This window comes from Globicephala melas, chromosome 8 (genome assembly GCF_963455315.2).
Source record: "Globicephala melas chromosome 8, mGloMel1.2, whole genome shotgun sequence".
Classification (NCBI taxonomy): Eukaryota; Metazoa; Chordata; class Mammalia; order Artiodactyla; family Delphinidae; genus Globicephala; species Globicephala melas.
The window spans coordinates 1,032,412-1,058,963 of record NC_083321.1 but is presented as its reverse complement, the minus strand read 5'-3'; the positions used below and the strand labels follow the sequence as shown (position 1 = coordinate 1,058,963).

Sequence of the window (26,552 nt, the reverse complement as noted above, 5' to 3'; positions counted from 1 at the left end):
GTGCCTCATGGTCCCAGATGGCTGCAGAAGCTCTAGCCGTCATTTTCCTATTCTTGGCAGGAGCTAGGAGACTGGGCCAGGTTGGGGTGGGGAGGAAAGACAAAAAGAATTTCCTGGAAGCCACTCAACAACTTCCACTTCCATCTCATTGGCCACCCTGTCTACACGGGAAGCTGGGATAAAGAAGGAGGAGGGGGAGAAGGAAGGGAGAAGAAAAGCTATGAACATTGGGCAGGTAACGTATCATCTCTGACCAGTGCTCACTGAGGGTGCTAGTCTCATCTAGTTCGCAAGAGACCTGAGGGTTTGCCAGCTTTGAATGTGCTCCAGACTGAGGAGAAGATTTAGCTGAGGCTGCAGCACATGCAGTTCTACCAGTTGGCACTTATGACTCAATGGATCCAGCGGTGCTCGGTGGAGATCGTGGAGCTCTAGCGGGTGAACGAGATAGGAGGGCCCCAGGGTCTTGGAGCAAAGCCACATCCTCTTACAAAATAAACCATGATTCTTTGAGATGTGAGTTTTGACTTGCCACTGGGCTCCACTTCAGACCGTACATAAGACCACGGGAGGTCTCATGACTGTGTGATCTGAATGGCCCATTATGGACTGGGTGACACAAAGCCATAAAGTGGGGTGTACCCAGCGGTAAACCACCATCGGGGGTAGGGGGATGGACCTTCAGCACAGGTAAGCAGCCTGCGCACGGGGATCACACTCCCAATACGCTGAGTCATAACTCCCTGCTTCCCCATCTTCAGCCTACACCTGTGACCTTATGAAGTTTCTTAGGGCACTATTATTCCCATTCCACTAATAAAGAACTTGAGTCACAGGGACATTAAACAATTTCTCCAAGTCACCCAGCCAGTAAGTGGAAGAGCAGGGACCCGAGGCCCAGGCTACCGCGGGGATGTGGGATGGGGGGCTGGGGGGGGCGGGTCGCGGGGCAGGAAGATGGATGCAACCTGGGGGGTGGCCCGAAGCTCGGGTAACAGTTTAGGGAAGATTACAGCAGCCGGATGCAGGCAGGGTCCCCGGGGCTCATACTCCTCGGGGAAGAATGGTCTGGGTCGCTGTCCTAGGTAGAGATGCAACCTGCAGATGGCCGGCCACAGGCAAAGTCCTAACTACCCTGGCCACTTGTCCAGCTGTGGAGACGAAGGCCCTGGCCCATATCTGCGTGCTTTTCCTCCCTGAGATGGGACATGCGACAGGACTTCCCCTCGTCCCTCTGTCATTCCTCATTATTTCTTCTCAGGTGGCTGGTGGTCAAGTGCGCAATTTTCCCCCACAAGTTTCATGATCAGCAAGGCACCAGAGGGAGAGAGGCAACCTCCACACAGGGGGCAGCAGCTGATGAGACTCAGGTGGGGCCGTAGGGTGGGGCGGGACCAGGGCCAAGGGCAGCGGCACTGGGCAGGGGGCGGGGGTGGGGTGGGGTGGGGACGCAGCGTGTCATCCGTCCCAAGCGTCCCATGGGTCCCAAGCACCGTCTCCTCCATTCTTGATCTCAGCCAGCGGCTTCCACCACCGATGTGGTCCCTGGACAGGCACCCGTCCCTCCAGGCATCTGCCCTGTAGGGCAGCCAAAGCCCAGAGTCTGCCCCAGGCTCTCTCCTTCCTTGGGGAAGGAGCCGCCCCACAGACCTCTGTTTGTCTCGTTGACTGTCCCCGCGTCCAGGGCCCCATGGCTGCCAGGAGGCTGGATGGAGGGGTGTCACGGGCTGGTCTCCGCCGCCGGGACGGGCAGAGAGTGGGGCTCGGGTCACGGGAAAGGCCGCCGGGATGCGAGGGCGCGGGGCTCAGAGGGTCTCGCTCCCTTGGCCGAGCCGGGAGCGCCCAACACCGTGCCGGTCCTGTCCCCGAAAACTTCCCCTGCTGCCAGCTGACGGCTCAGCCTGACATGCGAAGCTTACTGAGCCTGGAGAGAAGCCAGTGGCCGAGGGGACCCGAGGAGGGGGGAGGGGCTGCGGCGTTCTGGCGACATGGGGCGGCCAGGGCGTAGGGGGCAGTATGGGGAGCAGGGAGACAGCGAGATGGGAGGGGACATCCCGGACGTGGGGAGACATCCAGGGTGTGAGGGGACAGTGGGGTGTGAGGGGACATCCTGGGGTGTGAGGGGACAGCGGCTTGTGTGGGGACATCCTGGGGTGTGAGGGGACATACCGGGGTGTCAGGGGACATCCCCGCGCAGGCTCCAGTAGGTGGGTGGGGGACAGGGCTGTAGGGGCGGCAGGGACAGCCCGGACTACGTTTCCCAGCAGGCAGCGCGCTCACGTCACTTCCGGCGGCGCCCGCGGCGCGCGTGTGGGAGTGAGCGAGCGAGTGTTTACTTCCGGCCGCCGCCGCCGCGAGCTGAGGGCCGAGAGAGTCGGGCGGCGGGCGCGGCGGTCCCCGCGCAGCCATGGACTGGCTCATGGGGTGAGTCGGGCGGCGGGCGGCCGGGTGGCGAGGCTGGCGGGCCGGGCCGCGGGAGGGGCCGCGGGGCGCGCCGCGGGCGGCACCGGTCAAGGGCGGCGGGCCGGGCGGCGCGGGCCGGGCTGGCGAGGGGCGTCCCCGGGTTGGGCGCGGGGCCGGGGCTCCCCGGAGCGGGGTCGGGGCCGGGCCGGGAGCGGGGCCGCGTCCGGCCTGCAGTCGGCGCCCGCGCGGCGCGTCGCGTCCCGGGAGCCGACCCCGGGCAGGCGGCCACACCTCGCCTCTGGGTGTCGGGCGGCGGGGGAGGTCGGACGGAGGCTGCTCTCGCCGGTCGCCGTGGCGAACTTGCTTCGGGAAGAGATAACTTTGACGCCGGCAGAGAACAGCCCCTTGAAAAACGAGGGAAAAGAAGCAAAACAACCCAACTCTGCCAGCGTCCGCCGGGGCGAGGTCGGCGGGGCCGGGGTGCGATCGGCGTCTCCGCGGGCGGCTGCCGCAGGGCGGGGTAGGAAGGAAGCATCAGCACCGGAGCCTGGGCTGGGCTGGGCTCTCCCTCTCGTCGGCGTGTGTGTTGGGCTTGCTGGAAGTTAGATAAACGTACAGAACGTCACGTCGTCTTCAATAAGTTATTCTCCCTAAAAACATCATTTTTTTTCCTGTTCTTTCTCTTTTTTTTTTACTTTTTGAGGATCGAGAAGGGCTGGCACTTTTCACCCAGTAACGTGGTCCTCCATCCGATCTGTGCCCAGCTCTGGTTTGTATAGCACCCCTCTGGAGTTAGGTTAGTTACTCCGGGAGCTTGGGGTGGGAGTGAGGGAGCGGTTGCTGTGTGCTTGGCCTCGACCGGTGGAAAGGCTTGTCTAGACACTGAAGTCCGGGAAGGGAGGTGAAAGGTCCGATGTACGTTTCGTGTCAGTGTCTGTCAGGCCCTTTCGGGGTGTAGGCAGAGTGGAGGGTGCTGTCGGCGTAGTCAGGGACATGAATGAGACCCACCCTTCCTGGCAGGTTGGGTGGAGTTTAGTGAAGGGGGAGACCAGACAGCGTGAAGGGTGAATAAAGAGGCCAAAGAGTTGCTGAGTGTGACGGGGTAGACCTGGAGCCAGAGTGCAGGGCTGAGGGTGGCATGTGGGTGATGCAGGCGGCTAGCCGCGGGGCAGGGCCGCTCACCTGGCTTCTTGCAGAGGCAGCACTGCCGTCCCAGCCCCACTGCTTGTTAGCTGTGTGACTCTAGGTGCTTACTAATTCTCCAGACCTGCTTTTAAAAAGTCATCTGTAAGGTGGAAGTCATGGTCCTTGCAGCATGGTGTTGTGGAAGGGTCCACTAAAGCGTTTACCACAGTGCCTGGCATTGGTGGATGCTGGTTGCTGTTAGTAAGGAGAGATGCTTGTAGGAGGCCTTCGTAACCCACGGGCACCAAGAGTCGAGGGCAGGCAGCTGTGTTTGCTTTATTTTGAATCATAGATGCTCGCTTTCTGTGTTTATCAGGAGCGACTGCTTTGGAGGCTGCCTGGCCTCCCATGAGCCGGTTTCAGGGGAGTAGGCTGTTGATTGGCTGAGTTGAGTTAACAGGGCTTAGGGTCGGAGGGACCAGCCCGATCAGCTGGGCTGCCGAGGGGGCAGCTGATTGTATTTTGTCTGTGTGTGGTTATTATGTGCTCATGTCCATAAGAAGCAGGAACTCTGTGCCTGGAAACTGACCAGCAGTCCGTTTTTCTAACTGCCTGAGGTCTGTGCTTTAGGGACTGTATTGTCATCATTGTGAACAACCAGAAGTTTACCACAGCTAGGCTTAGAAGGGTCTGGTTCTCCAGGCGCTTGTCAGGACTGTCTGGGTAAGATCAGCGGAGCACTTACCTCCCTGTGGGGGGGAGGCCGGGCCCAGTGTTGGAGGAAGACAGCTTTGAAAGGGACAGGCTTGGAGCTGCTGCTTCTGTGGTCTCTGGGGAGGGAAGGAGCCGACTGGATGTAAAGTAGGCAGTAGGCAGTTCTGAAAGGGAACTAGAGATCTCCAGAAAGGGGTTAGGATGGAGTTTGCTTATCTTCGTGCATGTGTTTTTAAACTTGGTGGATTGCATATCAGACTTGGTGAATCATGAATTCTTTAACATTTCCTTAACTATGAACCACCCCCCTTAAAAAAAAAAAAAAGTGGAACAATCTCAGTAGTCAAGTTCTGATCTTCTCGAGAGCATGTTTCCAGGGTGGTGTCTGAGTATGCTAGAGCTGGGAGGACCCGGGTGGCCCTCTGTCCCTCCCACAAGTTTACTGAGCATCTGCTGTGAAGTATGAGGATGCAGAGGCCTGGACTTCACAGCTGCAGAGGGAGTGAGCGGCAGAGACCCCAGCTCTCCCACTCTGGTCCACCTGCCACTCCACCTGGCCCCTCTTGTGAGGAGAGCCAGCCGGCGGCGCGTTAAGGGCCTGGCTCCTGCCCGACGCCCTTTACATGCTTAATGCTAGGACTTCAGTTAATCCTTTAGCCAGGTTTCAGCCTGGAAGAATTGAGGAGATGTGTGATTTTTTTTTTACTGTTTCTTGATATTTTTATTAATTCACATCATTTCGTGTCAACCGGTTTGTTTGGAATAGAGTTCTCATGTTTTTAATGTTTTTTGTTCTTTTGAGAAGCAGTTTCTCTGCATTTGTCCATCACGGGGACAAAGTATGGACTCAGCTGTAGGCAAACGGTGCGTCCTCCTCCTCGCCTTCTGATCACTGTTATGACCAGAAGAGTGGGTTACAGATGTTCGAGTGAGACCACACCTGCCCTGTCACTGAAAGGGCCTTGCTGAGTAATGCTGGCAGCCTTATCTTCAGCTCTCCCTGCCATGTGTGAGGAAAGGGAGGCCTGCAGGAAACCTGCTCAGGGAAGCTAGAAAGAAAGCCAGCATGTTACGACTTGCTGCTGGACTTTGCTGGCGCTCACTTGCAGGAGAGTTTTGCGATGAGCAGCTCGCATCCGTCGTCTTACTGTATGTTTCCTCTGCTTGGCATTGAGCGCCAAGGTGTGTGGTAATTTTTTTCCTCATTTTTTACAAAAGTAATTTCCAACTTGAAAAGGGTTGCACTTCTTGTGTAGGTCACCTCTGGGGTCCTTGGCTCTACCCATTCTGGACAGCAGCTGACAGGGTGGCACCCTTGCCCAGAGCAGAAGCTGCATGCGCTGGAGCAGCGCAGAGTGTGGGAGTGTGGAGAGAACTTTTGTCCTGTCCTCAGCTGGCAGCGGCAGCCATCTGTGAGTGGACGATAGGCGTGTGGTTTACATTTTACCCGACAAAGCTGGGTCCAGAAGCTTCCCAGCCAGCATCTGGGAATATAGAAGAGGAAACACACTTCCTCTGCTCCTGACTGGTGGGGGCCTACGGGGTGAAGTTTGCAGGGACCTGCCCGCCCGCGCCCTCTAGCCCAGCCCGCACCCTGCGAGCCCCTTGCTGGGGCCACTCGGGCCTTGACATCAGCACCTCCTTTCCTCCCCGGTGGCAGATTGAGGTGGGGTGAGGCGCAGGGTAGGGCTTCCTGGCTCTGGCCAGAGGAGACAGGCCTCCCGGCCTGGCGATTCACTCCACAGGGCGGTGGAGTTGGCGCTCTCGGGCAGCGCCCAGGGTGTGCTATGCGGTCGGGGGCTTTCGGGCCTGATGGGTCTGCCGGCAGGAATCTTGCACTCAGGTGAAGGGGATCCAACCCCGTGGATGCCACCTCTGCGGGCATTTGAACCGGGTGTTGATGACTTCCCCTTGGCACTTGGCCTCTGGGGAGGGTGTCACGGTGGCTGGCAGTCAAATCCCGTATGAGGGCACCCAGGCTGAGCTCGCTCGATTCTCTAGGGTTTGGGTTTTTTTTTAACAGTCTCCTTGAGGTATAATTTACCTACCATAAAGTTTACTTGCTTTAAGCGTACAATTAAGTAATTTTTAGTAAAATTACAGAGTTGACCATCACCACAGTTTAGTTTGAGAATGTTCACCTCACCCCCAAAAGAAATCTCACGTTCAGGGTAATCACAACACACGGTCTTCTGTGGCCAGTTCACTTAGCTTAATGTTGTGAAAGTTCATCGGTGGTGTTGCTGGTGTCAGCTGTCCTTTCTGTGGCCAAATGATACTCCATGGTGTGGGGATACGCGTGTGTTGCCTCTCCACGGACACCTGGATTGTTCCTGCTTTTTGCTGATCCTGAAAGATGCTGCTGTGACCCAGCCTCTTCCACCGTGAGCCGGACCACTTCCTGCCGTGAGACCTCCAGTCCCGACTGCGTTCACCGTCTGTCCTGGGCCAGACCCCGAGCTCAGGATCAGTGTCGCCGACGGAGAAGACAGTCCACGCTCTGTCAGGCTGGGCAGCAGGAGCAAATGATGTGGCGGCGGAGGGCGGGCCGGGAGGGCGGCTCGGGAGGGTGCACAGGAGTTTTCCAAGCAGAAAGGAGGAAAGGTCGCGGCCCAGGAAGGAGGAATGGCACGTGCAAAGGCATAGAGGCACGAGGAGAAAAACTGCGGCCAGTGGGCCCCGGAACCTGTGGTTGCAGGGCACACGCAGGAGCAGCTGCTTTCCAGGCAGGCAGTCACTGTGGCCTGGGTGTGTGGCAGTGCTCGCCTGGGGCTAGGGTGCGTTCAGATTCCTCTAAAGAGGGCCACGGTCACACGGAGCCCTGGCAGAATGAGCCCCACGTGCCTGGACACTCTTGGCAACGTGTCATTTCTCATTTGTCCTCCCGCTTGGGGTGTCTGCAGGGAACCCTGCACAAGTGTCCCCGGGGACCCACCTGAGCACCGCAGGGAGGCTCTGCGGGGTGGGCAGGGCCCGGGGCAGCCGCAGTGCCCTGTTCCAGCCTCCGTCCTGGCTTCTCACCCCCAGGCGTCACTGTCTGCTGGGCTCACCGAGACCTCTTCTCAGGATGCTGGGAAAGCCGGGCGGCACTGGGGCGCTGGCTGCTGGACTTGTTGTCCAGAGCTCATGGTGGCCTGGGAGGGGTTCGCTCGAGTGGGCGCTGGAGGCTGCCTCTGTGTCAATGTTCTCACTGTCCCAGCCTGTCCCACATTGTCCTTGCTGTGGTCCTGGAAACTTAGACGCACCCAAGCACACGTTCTTGATTTTGTCAGGGACGGGCCTACGTGGCCTGGGAGGGAGGCCGAGCCCAGGCACAGGTGTGCTCGGCGGGGCACCCTCCGTGCCTGTGTTGGGCGCGTCGGCCCCGCAGGCTGGTCTGGGAGCTGGTCTCAGTGCCCAACGGTGACTTCTGTGCGTGTCCCCCGCCAGCAGTGGCCGTGTCCGGAAGAGGCGGTGGCGCAGGCTGTTCCCAGCTGACTTGGCTGGAGGGCCTGCCGTTCTTTGTCTTCCTCGTGTTTGTTTTTCTTTCTGCACAGGATTTCTCCCGGCCCGGGTACCCCCGGTGGTGTGCAGGGCTGTTCTATGGGACGGAGCCTGGGGACATGGGACTAGGAACAGTTGGAACCGGAGGATAGAATGCGGATACTTAAGGAGAAGACAAGGAGGTCGTTGGTGGGTGACTGGGCCACGTGTGACCCGTGGTCCTGTTTGAACGGAGCCATGTGGCTTTGGGCCGTGGCCACGTTCTCCTCGTCACCTGGTTTTCTTCTCTTTGAAGAAGTTTCCTTTGCACGGTCACCTGCGGTGGAATATGCATGCGTCCTCCCTGCAGTGGTTGGCATGTGTGTCCTGGGATGATGCCGCACGGGGGCGCAGCGCTCCCACGGAGGGATCCTGGCCATGCCGGGAAGCAGGGTGGAAGCCGGTGGGTGGGTGCTCGAGAGCCATTTTAGTAGGGCTTCTGGAGCGTCTTGGAAAAGGTGCCGTTTGAGCTGAGACCTGGGGAGGTGAGAGATGGGAACAGGGCTCGGGGGCTGGATGGTTTGGGTTTGAACCCCGACTACAGCTTCACGAGTCATCCTGTTTTACCTCCCCAAGCCTCAGTTTCATTGTCTGTGAAATGGGCGTAGCAGTAACCTTCCCAGCGGGTGGTGGTGGGATTTTATGAGGTGTCCACCGTGGAGAAGGCCCTCTGTCCCCTCAGAGTGAGGTGGGGCTTACCTGGCAAGGCGGCGCCTGCATGAAAAGTGAGTGCAAGGGCTCCGCACCCTGCGGCCCCCAGGCCGCCTTGTCACTGTCACCTCTGCCCTGCCCTTGGAGTGCTGCTGTGGCAAGGACCCAGCCCTGTGTCCCGATGCACGGCTGCCCTTAGCCCCGCAGCCCAGGCTTATGCAGTAGGTCTGGCTCTCGGGGTGACTTGTGTGGAAGGCGAGGGGTCGAGGGGTCAGGGGCTTGGCGCTCTGGAGGCCGCTTGACCCCGTTCCCTGCCGATGGCGCCTTCCATCTGTAACCTGCCCGCTCCCGGTCCCCTGGTCGTGCCACACCCCCCTTCCCCCGCCAGGTGCCAGTGCTGAGTGTCGCTCTGGGGCTGATCCCGGGGTGGCGGGAAGGGCGAGGCCTGAACTGGCTCACCCGGTCCGCTCTCCCGCCCCCCGGGTGCTGCGGGAGCTCCCGGGCCACCCCTCGCGTCGCCCCTCCCGCCGAGATGGCGAAGCTCGGTATGGAAGGTGGAAGGTGCTGTGGCGGCCTGCTGTCGGTCCACGCCTTCTGCACTGAGAGTCTGTCCCGGGCTGCTAGAGGGCCATGTGCAGAGGGCGCAGGCCTGGCCTGCCAGGCTGGCTCTCCAGCAGCTCTGTCCTCCTCAGATCCCGCACTCGTATCCCCTTGTTGGTGCGGTGCAGCTCTGGTCGTGACAGGCCCCTCTGGCCTGTTCCCCGGGTTCCTCAGGACTGAGAGTTGCAGAGGGGCATAGAGGAAGCGGTTATCACCTGTCCCAGCTGCTCCTTAGTGAGACGCTTCCAAAACAAATAGGCCTCTGGGCGGTGGCGTTTTTATTCCACGGGGTGGGGCTGCCTGCCTCTTCCTGCCAGCCTGCAGGCTGATGGGAGCCGCAGACCCCCGGGCAGAGACTCTTCCTGCAGGCTTCTCAGAAGTGTTGCTGGGCCCTGTCTCCCACGGGGAGGGCGTTCTCGGGGTGCGCCGGGGGCTGCAGAGGAGGCCTCCACGCTGGGTTCTCCAGCTGAGTGTGGACTCCTCCTTCCCTACTTCCAGGCTGGCTCGGCAGGTGTCACGGCCCGAGCAGGTCCTCAGCGTGGCCCGGGGGACACCCTCGGGGAGGAAGAGTGTCTGGAGGCGTGGGGCTGCCCCCACTCTGGCCCTCATGGCCTCAGCCAAGGCTTCTGAGGGGAAGGAAAACGTGGAACCCTTACGACAGGGGCTTCACCGCCCGCTCAGAGCCCTCCGTGCTCTTCGGTGGTTTGGGTCAGTCCTGGCGTCGGGGCAGCGCTCCCTGCCGGGCCCTTTCCCTGCACCCCTGTGGCCGCTTAACCCGGCTTGGCTTCCTTGGCTGCTCATCAAAACAGCCCCGTGACTGGTTTACAAGGACTCTTCTGATTCAACGGACGGAGACGCCGGCCCAGTGGCCCCCGGGCAGGGAGGGGGACGGAGGTGCCGGGAGGTGATGTTTACTGAGTGGGGTCCCCCCAGCCTAGCAGGCGGACAGGAGACAGCCGGGCGCCCCCACCGCCGCAGCTTTATCTCGGCGGGGCCTTCCTAACAGCTGCGGGGGGCTGCGAGCGGAGGCGTGTTGAGTGGGGTGGACAGGAGGACCCAGCTCGTGGCCTTCACAAGGTCCCTCACCCTGCCACCCATGCCCCATAGGAGTGGGAGGGAGCCAGTTTCCTTGCCGCGGCGGGTGGAGGGCACGGCCCCACATGATCCAGAGGCCCCTGACACAGGCTGGGGGGCCGCCAGTGAGGACAGGCGAGGTTGGCGTTCTTCGTATGTCCCCGTGTGCATTAGTGCTGGTCGGGACCGGAGGAGAGGTGGGCGTAGCGGGCACTCGGCCCCTGCACTCTGCAGGCCTCGGCGGGCGGGGGAAGACGGCGCTTTCGGGGTGTCGTCAGCTGGAAACTGAGTCTCTGGCTGCTCAGAGAGGGGGGACCTGAGGCGTTGAGTTCTCTTCTCAGACTGTTTCCTGTGGCCCCGCATTGATGCCGCGAAGGGACCCAGAGACACTGAGCCTGGCGGCACTGAGTTGCTTTCCTCGCCTACCAGGCTGTGCCCGTGAAGGGCCAGTGCTGACTCGTGCCCACTTTTGGCTCCAGGGCCTGGTGCGTTGGCAGCTCGGGACCTGGTCCCTACGTCAGGTGAGGGACCCTCCCGTTGCCCTCCCCACGAGCGGGCTGCCTGCCAGTGGGTCTCCACCTGGAGTGGTCTCACCTTCCAGGGACGCCGGGCAGGACCTGGAGGTGTGGTGGGGCATTGCTGCTGCGCCTAGTGGGTGGGGGCCGGGGGTGCTGCCCGGCATCCTGCAGTGCAGTTGAGGAAGGCTGCCGGTCAGTCTGCGTCTCCTCGCGGGAGGGCTGGGGCGGGAGCTGCTCGTGTGCGCGGGCCGTGCGTGCTTCCGTAGTGCTCAGTGGTCTAGCTTCTTATGACTGGGGTGAGTTCTTTCTGCTTTAACGGTATTAAATCCCAAGTATTAAGATGATAGAACTTGTTCTTAAAGAGACAGCTAAGAGCAGAGAGAGGAACTGGGAGTTGCTAGAACCCAGTCAGCGGGGGCTGTCTCACTGGCCCCTCCCGACTAGCTGTGCTTCCCTTGGGCATGCGTTCTGCTGGCAGATGAGGGGACGGTAGGTGCAGCTGTGCTGGGAACCTGACCAGGGAACCCAGACGGGTCGGCGCTGTCTGTGCAGCAGGAGGCCCGAGTGAGCAGTGGGGCAGCGAGTTGCAGGTGCGTGTGTCTGGGCCAGGAGAGCCCCGAGACCTGTGTGTGCGCCTCTGGGCTGCGGCCTGGGCAGGGCCGTAGGGACAGACCAGAGCTTGTGCGCCCTGCCCTTTTCCTTCCTGGCCGCATGTGAGCCCACACACGTGCACACACACACACAAGCATGGGGACTGTGCGCGCCATTTAGTTGATTCTGTCGGGAAAGACATTCCATCCGTGCTGCCATCACGACGTGTTCAGGAGGCCCTTGCTGGTCGGGGCCGTGTGTGGTTCCCGAGGCCGTGGAGAAGATGGCAGGCAGTGGGCGCAGGGGTGACACGGAGAGCTTGGAGCAGTGTCGTCCTCCAAGGAGCCCAGCTGAGCTTGGGATGCCCCCAGGCCCCTCTCGGGAGCTCTGCACGGCAGGAGTTCAGGGCTGAGCCGTCCCGAGCGAGCGAGCAGCTGCAGCCTGGCGTCCGCCGACCCTGCGGAACACCCACCCGCACCACCCTCTTCCCAGTCCCACTGCCCTTGTTCTCTCTTAGCTGTTGAAGGTGATGAATGAACAGAAAAGGAGTCACAAGAAGAAAATCCAGGCCTTGGATCACCCCCTGGGCTGCCCTGCCTTTCACTCCTCCCCGCAGGGCCGGCGTCCTCTCAGAGGAACTTCTTGCTGAGAGTGTGGGGCGGGTCATGCTTGGTGACTTTCCTTCTGTGTCCTGGATGAGCTGCGTGGCATCCAGGGGCCGGAGGGGCTTCAGCGGGCGTGCAGGGCTGAGCCTACCCATCTTCCTGAGCATCACCGACACGGGGTGTGCACTGGGGACCGCTGGGGCCGCGGCTTTTTCACAGGACAGGGCTCACTCCCTGCCACGAGAGGAGTGTTTTCTGTTGGCCGAGGGTCCTGTGCCCTGCTCGCTCGACGAAACATGTGGCAGGTGCTTCCCTTTTGGGGTGTTCGTCTTCCCTCCCAGACCCACAGGTAGCTTCGCTCCCTCGGCACGGGAGCAGGCAGGCAGGCACCAGGGCACCCTGAGCCAGGCTGTGGGCAGCTGGCCGCGGGGCATCAGCCCTGCAGGGTCCGGTCCCAGGAGGGGGTGCCGGCGAGGAGGGCTGAGCACCCACTCTGTGTGCCGTCTGCAGGTCAGGTGATCTTGGGGTCACGATTGCTTTCTGAGCCCGGGCACCCGGATCAGGGGAGGGGGCTCCCAGCCCCTGCCCTGCAGACTGGTTTTGGCTGGGATGTGTTTTCTGGGAGATGCCTGCTGTGTGGCAGGTGTTCTTGTGACCGCGGTCAGGTTTACTAGCTTCAGGGACGCAGACGTGCTCATGCCCCACAGAGCGTTAAAAGCACCGAGGGCATGCGTTGGTGGTCTCGCGGGTCGCGCCCGTCATCACGCAGGCTGTCCTTGCTGCCTCCCTGCCCGGCCTGCTCCCTGCCTCCGAAGCAGGGCGTCGGATTGGGTCTGGGTTGCCACCTGCAGCGGGCCCTGGGTCTCGGGGTGCTGTTTGCAGAGCGCTGCACCGCCCCACATCTGCTCTGCGCTGTCCGAGTGAGACCCCGGCGCTTCTCTGGACGTGGGCACTGCAGCAGAGACTGAGAAATGCCTTGTGATAAAAACCCTTGTTTTCTAGTACATTCTCGTGTTCCTGCTGGAAGGCCTCCTACCTTTTTGGCCGAAGAAGTGCAGGGCTCAGCTGAGTTCTGTCAGGAGCTCCCGGCATTTATAATTCATGTGAAAATAAATGTGTCCTCTTGTCATGACCTTGCTGGCTTTCATGCACTTCCTCCCAGGCCAGCCTAGTGCATCTGGGTTTTTTTTTTTTTTTTTTTTTTTTTTTTTTTTTTTGCGGTACGCGGGCCTCTCACCGCCGTGGCCTCTTCCGTTGCGGAGCACAGGCTCCGGACGCGCAGGCTCAGCGACCATGGCTCACGGGCCCAGCCGCTCCGCGGCATGTGGGATCTTCCCGGACTGGGGCACGAACCCGCGTCCCCTGCATCGGCAGGCGGACTTTTAACCACTGCGCCACCAGGGAAGCGCCAGCTGGGTTTTAAGGATGCGTGATTGTCAGCCCCACGAGGCAGGAACGATCCGTACATCCTTGCTCGTGTGAAGCCGTGGCGGGGTTGGGGGGGAGCTGTGCTTCCTCTTGGGGTGCTTTGTTTTTTTCTTGTGTGTCACCTCCTCATGGGACCTGTGGTTGTAGGTGGGAGCGTTGGTGGTTTGCCGGCCCCTAAGTCTGAACTGTCACCAGGACAGCAGTGGGGCCTGGTGTTCATGGCAGATGTCCCCTCTCTCCTGAGATGGCTCCACGCCAGGGCGCAGCGCCGCCACCCTGATGATGGAGCCTGTGCCCCTGGGGGCGTCAGTGGAGCTCATGTCCCATTCACGCAAGATCCAGGGCCTGCCCAGACACCAAGCTGGAGTCCCTCCCTGCCTCGCCCCACCGGGGCCCCCCGTGGCCGTCCACACAGCACGGGGTTGGGGGGACGTGCACGGCGCCGACCTGGAAGCAGGTCTGTGCCCCCCGGAAGCCCTCCCTTCTCTGCTCCGCTCGGGGACTGGGGCGATTCCAGTTTACCTCCCAGTTGGAGACCTCCCTGGGCTGCACGTGTGCTCCGTGCGACCTGCGTGGTCGTTTTCTGGGTGGAGCAGCTCTGCTGTGTGCCGGGGGCGTGGGGTTGGAGTGGCAGGGGCCCGAGGGGTCTGCTGTCGGTACCCGCCCTGCCTTGGGTCCACCTCCTCCTGCGTGCGGGTCCTCCCTGCTCCCATCAGCACAGGCAGGACCCGTGGGGACAGGGCTGGCCGAGGGCCGGTGTTGGTGGCAGTGCATGTGGTGGTCAGAGACACTGCCTCTGCCATCTCACAGACTGGCCTCCGGTCCCCCGTCCACCACCAGCTGTGTGACCTTGGCTGCTGTGTCAGGTCTCCAAGCCTCAGGCGATCCCCGTGTGTGGGGGCCTTGGCACCTCGCTGGCGGGTGGCGGTGTCCTGGTGTCTGTTCCTGTCGTGCCTGCCGCGGTGACTGTGTGGTGGGAACAGGCACTGCTGTGAGGGACATGGTGGCTGCGTCTCCATGGTGCCCTCGCCCTGCGTTTACCCACGGTGGGGGGATGTCAGGGCTGGGCACACAGCTGTGCTTCCACAGCATACGTGGACCTTCAGGAATCAGCACCTGTGGCGCTACAGGGGGACGATGACGGTGCTGGGCTTGGGCTGGCTGTCCCCAGGGGAGGGAGGCCACGGGACTGGACGGTGGGGTGGGGGTGTAGTGAGGGAGCTGCCCCACCCTGTGACTCTTCCCAGAGCCCGGGGAACTATGGGACCACAGGTCACTGGTCTTTGAGTCGGCTCTGATAGTTCAGGTGTAGGATCAGGACACTGCACCTGCAGATGTCCCCAGCTTTCTGCTGATTCGCTGTAGTTGGGGGTCACAGGATCCTCCTGGTCACACAGCAGATGGGAGAGCAGTGGTAATCACGGGCCCCTGCTGGCCTCCGGGAGCTGGGTGTACCTGCCAGGAGCAGTTCACAGGCGCCACTGCACTGCGCTTTTCCATCTCTCATCTCTTTCCCAGAAGTCCGGGTCACTTGGTTTCTAACAAAAACAACAAAATGTCCCCTAAAATGACGTTTGGAGGGTCTGCGGTGGAGACTGCACTGTTTGGCCTGTGCGCCTGGTCCTAGAGCCTGACTGCTCACACACCCCACGGTCCTGGCTGCAGGGCCTGATTCAGAAGCCAGTTGTGGGTGGTGTGACCACATGAGGGTCACAACTTCACTGGGCTCCCTCCAGGCAGGCCCATGGTTCCCTGGGCTGACCCAGCTCCAGGGCCACAGGCTCTTCTAGACCCGGGCACCCGTGGGTGGAGTTGGGGAGCGTGTCTTTGTCTTTGGCTCAGATCTTCTGCAAACCACCAGAGTACTGACCGTGTTGTACTCCTGCTTAAAAGACCCTCTGGACCTCCTTGCCTAAGGGATGAAGTCCCCATTTCCTTCCATCCCTGACCCCCAACCCATGGGTGCCCGTTGCACTGCAGCCTGCTCAGGCCTCTGATGTATCCTCTTCAGCCAAGACCCCTGGCCTGTGCTCACGCTGCCTCCTCGGCCTGGAGAGCCTCCCGTCTGCCTGCCTGACTCCTGTGTGGCTTTCTGGCCATGGGCTCCTAGAACATTTGACCTCCACCTTCAGGGCCCAGTCACAAATGGGGGCAAGGATGGAGCTTCCCAGCTATCTTCTTAAAGATGCTTGCCTGTCTGTTAGAAAGAGAAATTAAGAAAATGATCCCATTTGCAGTAACATCAAAAAGAGTAAAATATTTATGAATAAACTAAGCAGGTGAAAGATCTGTATGCTGAAAACTGTAAGACATTGATGAAAGAAATTGAAGAAGACATAAAAGATATTTTATGTTCATGGATTGGAAGAATTAATATTGTTAAAGTGTCCATACTACTCAAAGCACAAGCTACAGATTCACTGTAATCACTATCAAAATTCCAATGGCATTTTTCACAGAAATATAAAAAATAATTCTAAAATTTGTATGGAGCCACAAAAGACCCCAAAGCAATCTTGAGAGAGAAGAACAAAATTGGAGGGATCACCGTCAGTTATTTCAAACTATATTATAAAGCTACAGTAATCAAAACAGTATGGTATTAGCATAAGAACAGACATAAAGATCAATGGAACAGAAGACAGAGCCCAGAAATGAACCCATGTGTATATGGTCAACTAATTTACAACAAAGGAGCCAAGAATATACAGTGGGGAGAGGACAGTCTCTTTAATAAACGGTACTGGGAAAACTTGACATCCACATTGAAAAGAATTAAACTGGACCACTTTCTTATGCCACACACAAAAATGAACTCAAAATGGATTAAAGATTTGAACATAAGACCTGAAACCGTAATACTTATAGAAGAAAACATAGGCAGTATGTTGACGTTGGTCTTTGTGATGATTTTTTTTGCATCTGACACCAAAAGTAAAGGCAACAAAAGCAAAAATAAACTAGTGGGACTACATTAAACTAAAACCATCTGCATGGCAAAGGAGACCATCAACAAATGAAAAGACAGCCTAGGGAATGGGAGAAAATATTGGCAAACCACACGTGATAAGAAGTTAATATCCAAAATATCCAAGGAGCTAAAATGTACAAAAGACCTAAATAGACATTTCTCCAAAGAAGATACACAGATGGCCAAGAGGTATATGAAAAGATGCTCAACATCGCCAGTCATCAGGAAAACGCAAATCAAAACCACAAAGTGATACTACCTCACAGCCGTCAGAATGGCCATCGTCAGAAAGAGAAGAGGCATCAAGAGTTGGCGTGCTTGTAGAGAGAGGGGAAGCCTCGTGCACCGCTGGTGGGAGTGTGAATTGGTGCAGCCACTGCGGAAAACAGCATGGAGGCGCCTCAAGAGACTGCAAATGGAATTACTGTATGATGAGCAGCCTCACTTCTGGGAGTGTATCTGAAGGAGATCATCACCTTGAAGCGATTTCTGTACTTCTACATGCATTGCAGCACTATTCACGATTGCCAGGGTATGGAGACAACCTAAGTGTCCATCGGTGGGTGAATGGATAAAGAAGACATGGCACGTGCGTACGCATATATAGATCCTTCAAGAGGGAAAAGGCCGGCCACCCGGGGACACATGGTGCACACGTCACTGACAGAAGGCACATGCAGACCCTGTCAGATCACAGAGAAATGGGCAAGAGGCTCCGCGAACGTACAGCTCCCAGGTCTCGCCCTGGTCAGAGGAAGGGGCCCCGCCACGCTGCTCGTCGCCATGGGCGAGGGGCAGCCCAGGGCTCAGGGTCGCCTATCTCTGCTGACTTCACGTAACTGGACAACCAGACCTACGCAGATAGTCTTTCCTTTTAACCCTTGCACACTTAGTGTGCACACGTTTAGGTTCCACCCTTCCCGAGCTGTGGGCCGAAGCCCCACTCACGTTGAGGCACACGTGCACCTTCAGCTCCTGAGGCGCGAGGCGGTGTGGACAGAAGGGGGAGAACACGGTGCCAGGAGAAGCCCGGCCGCTGCCTCTGGGGCCAGAGGCAGAGAAGCTGCAAAACAAGAGGGGCCCCAGATAAGCGTCGGCTGAGTGACTGGCACGGCCCACGTTTCTTACTGAAGGATTTTGAAAGCAGCCTTTGTTAATGAAAATCAGCAAGACCCTTCCTTTTCATCTCTGCTGATTCTGGAGTATTTAGTTGAAGTTGCCTAAAAAGAAGGCCCACTCTCCCCACTGCTGTCTGCAGGCTTTGCCCTTGCTCCGTGTCGCTGGCCGGTCATGCCAGAGCCCCTCCGCCTGGTTGTGATGTCGGGGATGCCAGCATCCGCTGGGATTTCTGGACAGGCTTTGCTCCAGTCAGTGTCCTTTTCCATCAGACCTCGCGTGAACACCTGGGCTCTGGTGGCCCTCCCGATAGAAATCTGCTCTGTGTCATGGTGGGGCCCACACTAGTGCCCGTGGCGTGCCCCTCCCAGGTTTCCAGAATGTGCTGGGCCCACTTGTAGCTTCTCCCTCTGTTCCATGTCCAGTGTCTTCTTCGTGCCACAGTCTGTCTTCATCCACTCCTCCACTGGGGTGGCTGGAGGCCGCCCAGGAAGGCCCCCCGTCCCCAGTCTCCTGTGCTACCGCAGTGTTCTGGCCTCCCTCCAGCCTCTGTTCCTTCTGTCGGCTCCCCTTGCTGGCCACCCCTTTGGAGGCAGGGCAGCGAGGTCTTGGGTCTGTGAACCAGGGTCTCCTGTGGCCGGTCTGTGGGGGGCAGTGCCCAGTGCCACGTGCATCTCAGCCCCCTCTGCTGGCGTCTCCTGGCCTCTTGCTAGCATCCCAGAGAGGCGGCGGGGCCCTTCCTGCACACCAGCCTGCCCGTGGCCAGAGTGCCCGGCAAGACAGGTCTGCCTGGCCATCTGCCTTGGAGGAGCCCCTGCGAGGCACCTTGTGAGGCGAGTAGCTGGACACCCAGCGCAAGGTTCCTGGGTCAGGTGTTAGAGGGGATCCCCAGGCTGCCTTCTTGTGTATCCCGTGTGGCTGTAAGGACCCAGCACTGCAGAGCTTCTTGTGAGCCAGTGGGGTCTGAGGGCATGAAAGCAGCCACTTTGTAAAGGGGACCGTGGCATGTAGTGGGCACCATGGCAGCTCAGGACACTGCGACCCTGCCCCCTCTCGCTCGCTTACCCACACTGGGTAACTGGGGATTCTGGGGAGAGGGAAGTAAACCCTTAGCCCCATCAGAGCTGACGGACAGATGAGCAAGGCCCCGTGGGACAGCTGACCACTTCCTCTTGCGCTCCAAGCATCCTCTGGGCCCGCAAAGGGCCCATCCTCGCATATGGCCCATTCTCTGCCCACAGAGGTGATGGGAGAGAGGTGATGCCAGGCTCTCACAGTGGCCATAGGCAGGCCGGGAGCTTGGTCTAGGAGACATCTGACACAGACCTCTCTGTGTGCTAGCCAGGAAACGTCCCTTCTCAGAGCTCACAGCCTTTGCGTGGTCCCCACTCGCCTCCAAGGTCAGAGCTGGGCACTTACTTTACTTTGTGTCTCATTTTCTCTTCATTGGGTGAGAGGGAGAGAATAGGTGTGAGCCTTCACCCTTCTGAGGTGTAGACACACTGATGAAGGCTGCGTGCCAGTGTAACCCGTGTGAGTGTATCATAGTTTACCTGAGGTGGTTGTTTCCTGTGAGGTGGTCATAAACACCGTTGTGGGTCCATCTCTCTTTGCTACTTGTTTTTTTTTTTTTTTTTGCGGTACGCGGGCCTCTCACTGTTGTGGCCTCTCCCGTTGCGGAGCACAGGCTCCAGATGCGCAGGCTCGGCGGCCATGGCTCACGGGCCCAGCCGCTCCGCGGCATGTGGGATCTTCCCGGACCGGGGCACGAACCCGTGTCCCCTGCATCGGCAGGCGGACTCTCAACCACTGCGCCACCAGGGAAGCCCGCTACTTGTTTTGTAGGAAGCCCGTTGGGGGCCCTCCCTTGATGCTACATCTTGTCACACGCTTTCTGTTACCGGCTGCCTGCTGGGTGGCCCAGGCCCTGCCCTGGCTGGCGCTGTCTGTCCTTTATGGTCCTCCATTTGATGGGTGACGTGTCAGTCCACTCTCACCGTGTTTCTTCTTAGTGGGGCTGAGCCTGTTTTGATGTCTTTTATTACCTTTTATGAGCTTTCCTCTGTGAACTGCTCGGCACAGTCTCGGGATGCTGTTCAGGTGCGCGTGCTGTGCTCACTGCCGGGAAAGGGACTTTTTCTTCCCGTGCTTCCCGCGCAGAGGGACTTCCCTCCGGTGCCAGGAGCTGGTGCCACACTCAGATGTAGTAAGACCTTGGAAGCAGCTGGGCTTGGCGTCTTCTCTTTGCACAGCAGGGAGATTTCACTTTGCTACCCGCAGACACGCTTGCCGGGGCTCTTCTTTCTCTCACCGCGTCAGTTCCGTTCATTTGGAAAATGCTCCCTCCCATCGTGTGCCCGAGGCTCCCGTGCTCTCCTGGCCAGGCCCAGGGTGCCCAGGAGCCAGTCGGCCTCCGGCCCAAGCCCCACGCTCTGCGAGTGGGGACACGCTGGACTGGTGGGCAGCTGCCATTTCACAGACGGAAGGAGGCACAGAGTCGGGCAGCTGCCCCGTCCCGAGGCCGGGAAGTGACGGCCCCCCTCTCTACTCGGAGCCCACCGAGCCTGCTCTCGAGGCCTCTGGGCTGTGTCTAGGGGCCCCCAGGAGGAGGACCGACCCACCTCTCGGCCCTGGGCTCTCTCTCCAACACAGGCTCTGGGCCGGGGGTGGGGGGCGGTGGGGGGCACGTGGAGCACCTTGCCGGACTTGCTGGAGGAGAGAGGGGGGCTCCGCAGGTTGAAAGCGCCGCTTTTTCTCCCCGCGTGTGGCTCCTGCGTCCACCAGAGGGCGCGCCGGGCGCGCCGGAGGCCGCCAGCGGGGCCTGGGGCCCGGGGCGGGGCTTGCGGCCACTGGCCACCGGGAGAGAGGAGAGGCGCGAGCTGGAGCGCACGGGCACTGAGTGGTCCCTCCTACTGCCGGCCGCCCCTCACGTCCGCGCGGGCTGCTGGCTGCTGCCGGTCCGCTGGGTGGCCCGTATCATACGGCGGACCGGCAGCGGCCGGTGGGCTTGGCTGGAACCGCCCGATCGCCTGGGAAGGTGGGAGCTGCGGGCGGACGCCGGGCCTGCACGTGATTCCCACTCCCACCTGCGCGGGGGCGGGGGGCGCCCCGCCTCATCCCCTCCGATGCTGGGCGACCTCAGTGTTTCAATCTCTGAGTGTCTGGAAGGTGAAACAGGTGTTTTGTTGTCTCAGGCGGTCCGCCCCTGGCCTGTTCATTTTACCCTGCTTCCCGCTCCCCCGCCCCATGCTGGGATTTTGTTTGAGGGATTCTAGACAGCCTGTGCCCACTCGGTCTGGTGGCACCCGTCAGGGTGACGGACCTCAGGGGAATGTGTCCATTTTGTGCCCGTGTTTGGTTCCTTGCTTAGCTCTGAGCTCTGGGGAGGCCCAGCTCTGGGCCCACCGCCACTGTCTGGCTGTGTTTGAGCACCTTTCTAAGGGGCCGCCAAGAGGGGGGTCTGCATTTGCTGCTCGCTGACCTTGAGTGAAGTGTTTACTTCTCAGGGTCCTCATGAAAACAGCAGCCCCACACGGAGCTTACTTTCTACTTGGCCATTCTGCCATGATGGCCTGAGGCCTGGGCCAGGGGCACTGCCAGGACCAGGGACTCTGCCTGTGGCCCCAGCAGAGGGCGTGGGGACCTCTCTGAGACACACAGGCCTTCTCCAAGGGGTGTCAGAATCTCAAGAGAGGATAGGGTGTGGCTGGTGGCAGTGCGGTCCCACAAACGCGAGGTGCCGTGTGCACCGGGGCTCGCCGGGGGCCCCCCTTTTTGAGCAGGCCTCCCGTGTGCCGCGCCCTCCCTGTGCAGGCAGGAGCCTGGGTTAGCAGCCTTGGCCGGGCTCCGGGTGGAGGGTCCGGTGGGCGACAGACATGTCCTTTGACCTTGATCTCTGGCACATTTCCACAGAGACAGTGGTGTCCGTTTGGAAGCCTTGGGCTGGGACTTGGGTTATATCCCATGGCCTTGGACAGGGTGCAACTCACCCTCAGTGTTGGGTCAAGGGGTTTTCTTTATTTTATTTTATTTTTTTAAAAGAGAAAGGTGAGTATATGATTCAATTTTTTAAAATTTTATTTATTTATTTATTTATTTTTGGCTGTGTTGGGTCTTCGTTTCTGTGCGTGGGCTTTCTCTAGTTGCGGTGAGCGGGGACCACTCCTCACTGCGGTACGTGGGCCTCTCACTGTCGTGGTCTCTCCTGTTGTGGAACACAAGCTCCAGACGCACAGGCTCAGTAGTTGTGGCTCACAGGCCCAGCTGCTCCGCGGCGTGTGGGATCCTCCCAGACCAAGGCTCGAACCCGTGTCCCCTGCATTGGCAGGCAGACTCTCAACCACTGCGCCACCAGGGAAGCCCCCAAGGGGTTTTCTGACTCCCTGGCGTCGGAAGGTGGGGCATGAAGGGAGGGGTTATCCTGAGGTGCTGCCTGGGGTGGGGGGTTGGACAGGGGCTGAGCTGTGCTGGGAGACTGTCTAGATGAGGCCAGCCAGCCTCGCAGGCAGGGCAGGGCCTGCCTCTGCGAACTGCCTTAGCTGGGTGGGAAGCCCTGCCCGCAGACGGGCACAGGAGGCGTGCGCATCAATTGGTAGCTGAGTGTGGGGGCCGTCAGGAAGGGGGGAGCCCAGGGGCCCTTGACGGGAGGGGAGCCGGGGGCCGCCTGCCAGTATCCTGTGTGGTGCTTGGCCCTGATGCCTGAGTAGGCTGGGCTGGACTTGTGTGTGGAACCTACCCCCTGCCCAGGCCCACTGGAATGAGAGCTGAGGGTTCTGGAAAGGCAGAGACCCACGGGAACAGAGGTGGGAGAAAACAGCAGACAGAGGAGGAAGTTGGAAAGCTGGTGAGCAAGTGGACGCAGGCTTGAGGAAGCTGGAACCTGAGCGAGCTGGGAAGTTTCTCCTGAGGAGCCTCAGGATGGCTTCCGGATCTGTGGGACCTCGGAGCCTCCGAAGGAGCCGGTTGCAGGTCTGGAGGTGCGCAGGAGAAGCAGCTAGACACCGTGCTCCCTCCCACCTACCTTGAATCTGAGGGTTACTGTCCGGAGAGCACGAGTCCGGCACTGCACCAGGGCCGCCAGCGTGCAGGTGAAGCCTTGAGGACATCCCGCAACCACAGTGATGAGCTTCCCCAGCCCAGTCTTGGACCCCAAGACCTGGCAACCGCAGTCCACTCTCCAGGTAGAAGAGTGCCTGGAGTCTGACCCGCCCAAGAGAAAAGACCTGCAGACGCTGACAGTGGGGAGCCGACGGACAGCACCCGTGCTACCTGCTATAGGGAGGCACACGGTCCCCCAGTGACATGCCCTGAGTGCCGCCCGCGCACTTCAGTGCCACCTTTAAGTATGAGTGGGTGGCCAGGGCCACCAGGTGTTTTGTGGAACGTGTGAACAGGAACGGCAGAGACCAAAACCTAAAGAAAAAGAGGGAGCAGACTCTGAACAACCAAGTAAAATGGGGCTGTCGTTAGTTTCCTCAGAGACTTACAGACCATGGAGAACCCCGGCAGGTAAGAACTGACTGGTACAAAGAAGGAACATCCAGAGAATTAAAAAGAACGCTTGCAGGTTAGAGGTGCGATAGCAAATTAAAAACCTGGTAAAGGGATAGGAGATAAAATTTGGGTGTATTTCCCAGCAAGTAGAACAAAAAGTCAGGTATGGACACCGGGAGTGCAAGAGTAAAGACATTAGAGCATCAGTGCAGGGGGCTCTGCGGCCACAAGGGAATTCCAGAAAGAGCAGGAAACAGAAAGAGGGAATTTTAAGCAACTCAAAAATTTTCCAGAATCACAGGAAGTGAGTTCACCCCATGCCCCACACAGTGAATGCTCCCTGTTCCCACAGCAGGGGACACGGTTGTGACATTTCAGAGCACAAGGGATAAAGAAAGGATTTCAGAAGAGAGGAACAGAGAGGAACAAAACAAAACAAACCAGGAATCCGAACAAAATTCCAACCCGGAAACTAAAAAATAATCTTCAAGAGACTGTCAGAAAAGGACTTGCAACATGGACTTAATTTCACATCAGCCAAACGGTTAATCCTGCGTGAGGATAGAATAAAACTTGCATGTAAATTCTGAAAAAAACAGTGCATCTCATCAGCCCCCTTTCAGGAAACTTCTGAGGAGACCCAGTGCCGAAGGGAGAGGAAGGGGGTCTTCGGCCTTGGGAGGGACAGCAGCCCTGCAGAGGGCTGGGGAGCTACCTGGTCAGAGCTGGTCACCTCCGGGGGTGCAGGGAGGGGCTGCAGCTGAAGAGCCCCGGCTGAGACTTTCATTCCGGGCTCCCTGTCAGGAACCCACTCAGAAAATACTGAGGGTGGTTCAGGTTACTTCCGAGGCGTTGGATCCAATCCTATGTCTTGTTTGGGGCCTGTCCTTATACAGCTCTCCCTCAACTTACCATGGGAACTACATCCTGACAAACCCATCCTAAGTTGAAAATATTGAAAGTTGAAAATGCATTCAATACACCTGACCTCCTCGCCTACCTTAAACGTGCTCAGAACACACAAATTAGCTTACAGTTGGGCCAGATCATCTCACACAAAGCCTGTCGTGTAATAAAGTGTTGAATGTCTCGTGTAATTGATTGAATATTGTACTGAAAGTGAAAAACAGATGGTTGTGTAGGTCCAGAATGGTTGTGGGTCAGGTTCACCCTTGTGATTGCGGGCTGACTGGGGGCTGCACTGCTGCCCGGTCTCACTGCTGGGAAAAGGTCAAAATGCCAAATTCCAAGTACAGTTTCTACTGAACGTGATTTCCCTTTGCACTGTCATCAAGTCAAAAAAAATCACAACTCGAACCATAAGTCAGGGATGTCTGTATTCTTAATTTTCCCCATTAATAATCCCTGGCTTCAGTTTTTAGACACGCCACATTAAACCTAACTCCGTGTGGTCGGCGTGCCGTGCCTGGGGTGGCTGTCAGCTCGCAGACACGCGTGTCCACGTTGCTCCCCCAGCATCTTTCCGTCCTTCCTCATCCTACGTGCAGTGCTTACTTTTTAAAGACATTTTTTGGGAAAAGGCATGACCAGTGGAGGGAAGCTCACCCATAATCCTGTATTTCATCATGAAGTGAGTTCTGATGACGTCGGTCACCTGGACCCTGGGCGCAGGCAACCACCTTTGTGAACACCTTTGTGTTCACCTGGCAGGCGCAGGTCACAGGCTGGACATCCTCTAGGCCTGTCTTGGTAGCGATCAGCCCCGCTCTTGTCTCCGAAGTTACAGGATTGCGTTGGAAAAGCGTGTGTGTGTGCGCACGTGTGTGCGCGCACGCGCGTGCGTGTGTGAGTAATATGAGTGGTGTTGAGGTGTAATTTACGTTCCACGGCGTCCTCCGAGTTGAAGTGCGCCCCTCGATGAGGATGGATTCTCGTTGGCAATGGCGTTCCCTTCGAGGCACTGCCTCCCCGTGCCCTCCTGCCGCTCCTCTGCTTTCTGGACCGGTTCTGCCTCTGCTCTGTGGTCACCGGCAGCCATGCGGCAGCTCCTTCTCTCGATTGCAGGGCAGACTCTGTTGTGTGGCGGCGCCAACTTGCAGTGGTGGGCGCTGCCGTCTGCACCCCTGTCCCGCGAGCGCCTCTCCCCTGCGGCTCCTCTGGCCTGAGCGCTGCCCTCCTGCCAGCCGGGCCTCCCCTGGAGGAATCTGAGGTCTGGGCTGCAGCATATCTCGCTCTGGCTTTCCTCTGACTTTCTGACACTCCCACGTCGGATGCCTTCCCTCTAATTTAGAGAAGAAAACAGATCTCCAGTCGGAGGCGAATATGCCATGGGGACTGCTTGACTGCCGGCCGCCCTTTGACCTTGGTGAGCCGGGTGTCCAGAGGAAGAGTCTCCTCCTTCTCCTGTGTGACCGACTGCATCCCCTTGTTTCTCCCATATAAAACCCCCAGGTCCAGGCCCTCACCAGGCCTGATGGCCGCAGTGGGAAGTGGACAACGCAGGACACCAGCCCGGCAGGGTGGCTGGAGCTCTTTGATGATCGTTGACCCTCACGGCCTTCTGAGTGCCGTGACCCAGGCGCGGCCAGGTTTGTAAGCATGCCGTGAAGCTGCTCAGCTGGCTCAGCGCATCTTATGCTCATGTGGGGCGTGTGGACGTCTTCAGGTCTGCAGCTCTGACAGTCGCCGCGAGTTCTCCCCGGACCCCTGACGGGTGGCGTTCCTGGCGGTGGTGAGGGGACAGCCTGGGGCCCGCGGGTGGGGGGCTGTGGGCAGGAACTCATTCTCCGCCTCCACTGGGCTCCTAGCCTGACCTCTCTTGGGGTCCTTCCCTCTCTGGAAACTTCCTACAGCCCTTCCATGTGCAGTGGACCTCTTCCATCTCTCTCTGACGTTTTTCTCAGGAAAGACTGTTTCTTGATTGGATTTTAGTGTTTTGGTTGGGGGAGATTCCCAGTGTTGGTGCTGGAGTGCCTGCCGGGACAGGCCTGTGCGGGGACAGGCGCAGGCGTCTCCCTTCTGCGTGCACTCTGAGCCTCCTTCCTGTGGACTGAGCCTGGGCTAAATCTTGCCTCCGAGCCTTTTATACCAGCGGGGAGGGCGGGGCGACTTGGCAGGACCCACATCACCCTTTATCACCCTTTACTTAGGCGGCCTGGGCTCCGTGCCAGCTTGGCTTGTGAAGACTGGGCGGGGGGGGGCAACAGTGTCCCAGTCCCTGGCCATGAGCTGGCCTCTCTGTGGGCGTGGAGCGCACTGGGGAGCGTTGCTCCTGGTGCCCCCAGGCCCTCGCTGGTCACCACCTGGCTCTGCGTCTGCTCGTCTGGCAGCCAGCGCTGCAGGGGTCAGACGTGGCTACTGTGCAGTCTGGGCGCCCCTGTGGTCGGTGGTGGCCAGGGGCCCAGCAGACCGACTAGGCTCCACCAGCCACTCCCACTGGGTGGCATTTGGCTGGACTTGAACCTGAAATGCCACCATGACGTGTGGGGCATTTCTCTGCCTTGTAACTTTGTGCTGCTCTCCTGGCCCTGAGCCCTGCAGGGGTGCAGCCTGCCTCCCCCCTTCCCTTTCCAGGCGCTCTTCCTGCCTGGCCTCCGCCCTGCTCCAGCATCTGGGCGTTTCCACGCTTACCCTGGCAGCCGGGCTCCAGGCCGGCGCTTGACCTCCACCCTGACCCCACAGGGTGCTGTGCAGGGGTGTTGGACAGGTGTGTGAGGGATGTAGGGTTAGCCCTGGAGGGCGATGGGCCGGAGCCCCGCCCCGTTCTCCCCCAGCGCCAGC

At 59.2% G+C, this 26,552-nt stretch overlaps 1 protein-coding gene across 1 annotated transcript in view; it reads left to right on the top strand.

Moving 5' to 3' along the window:
* The first annotated feature begins 2,310 nt into the window (after positions 1 to 2,310).
* Positions 2,311 to 26,552, top strand: part of MOB2 (MOB kinase activator 2) — a 49,999-nt gene continuing 25,757 nt past the window's right edge. The window contains exon 1 of the mRNA XM_030833118.3: positions 2,311 to 2,424. Coding sequence (XP_030688978.1) covers positions 2,408 to 2,424 — 17 coding nt within the window. The 5' untranslated portion in view covers positions 2,311 to 2,407. The remainder of the gene's footprint in view (positions 2,425 to 26,552) is intronic.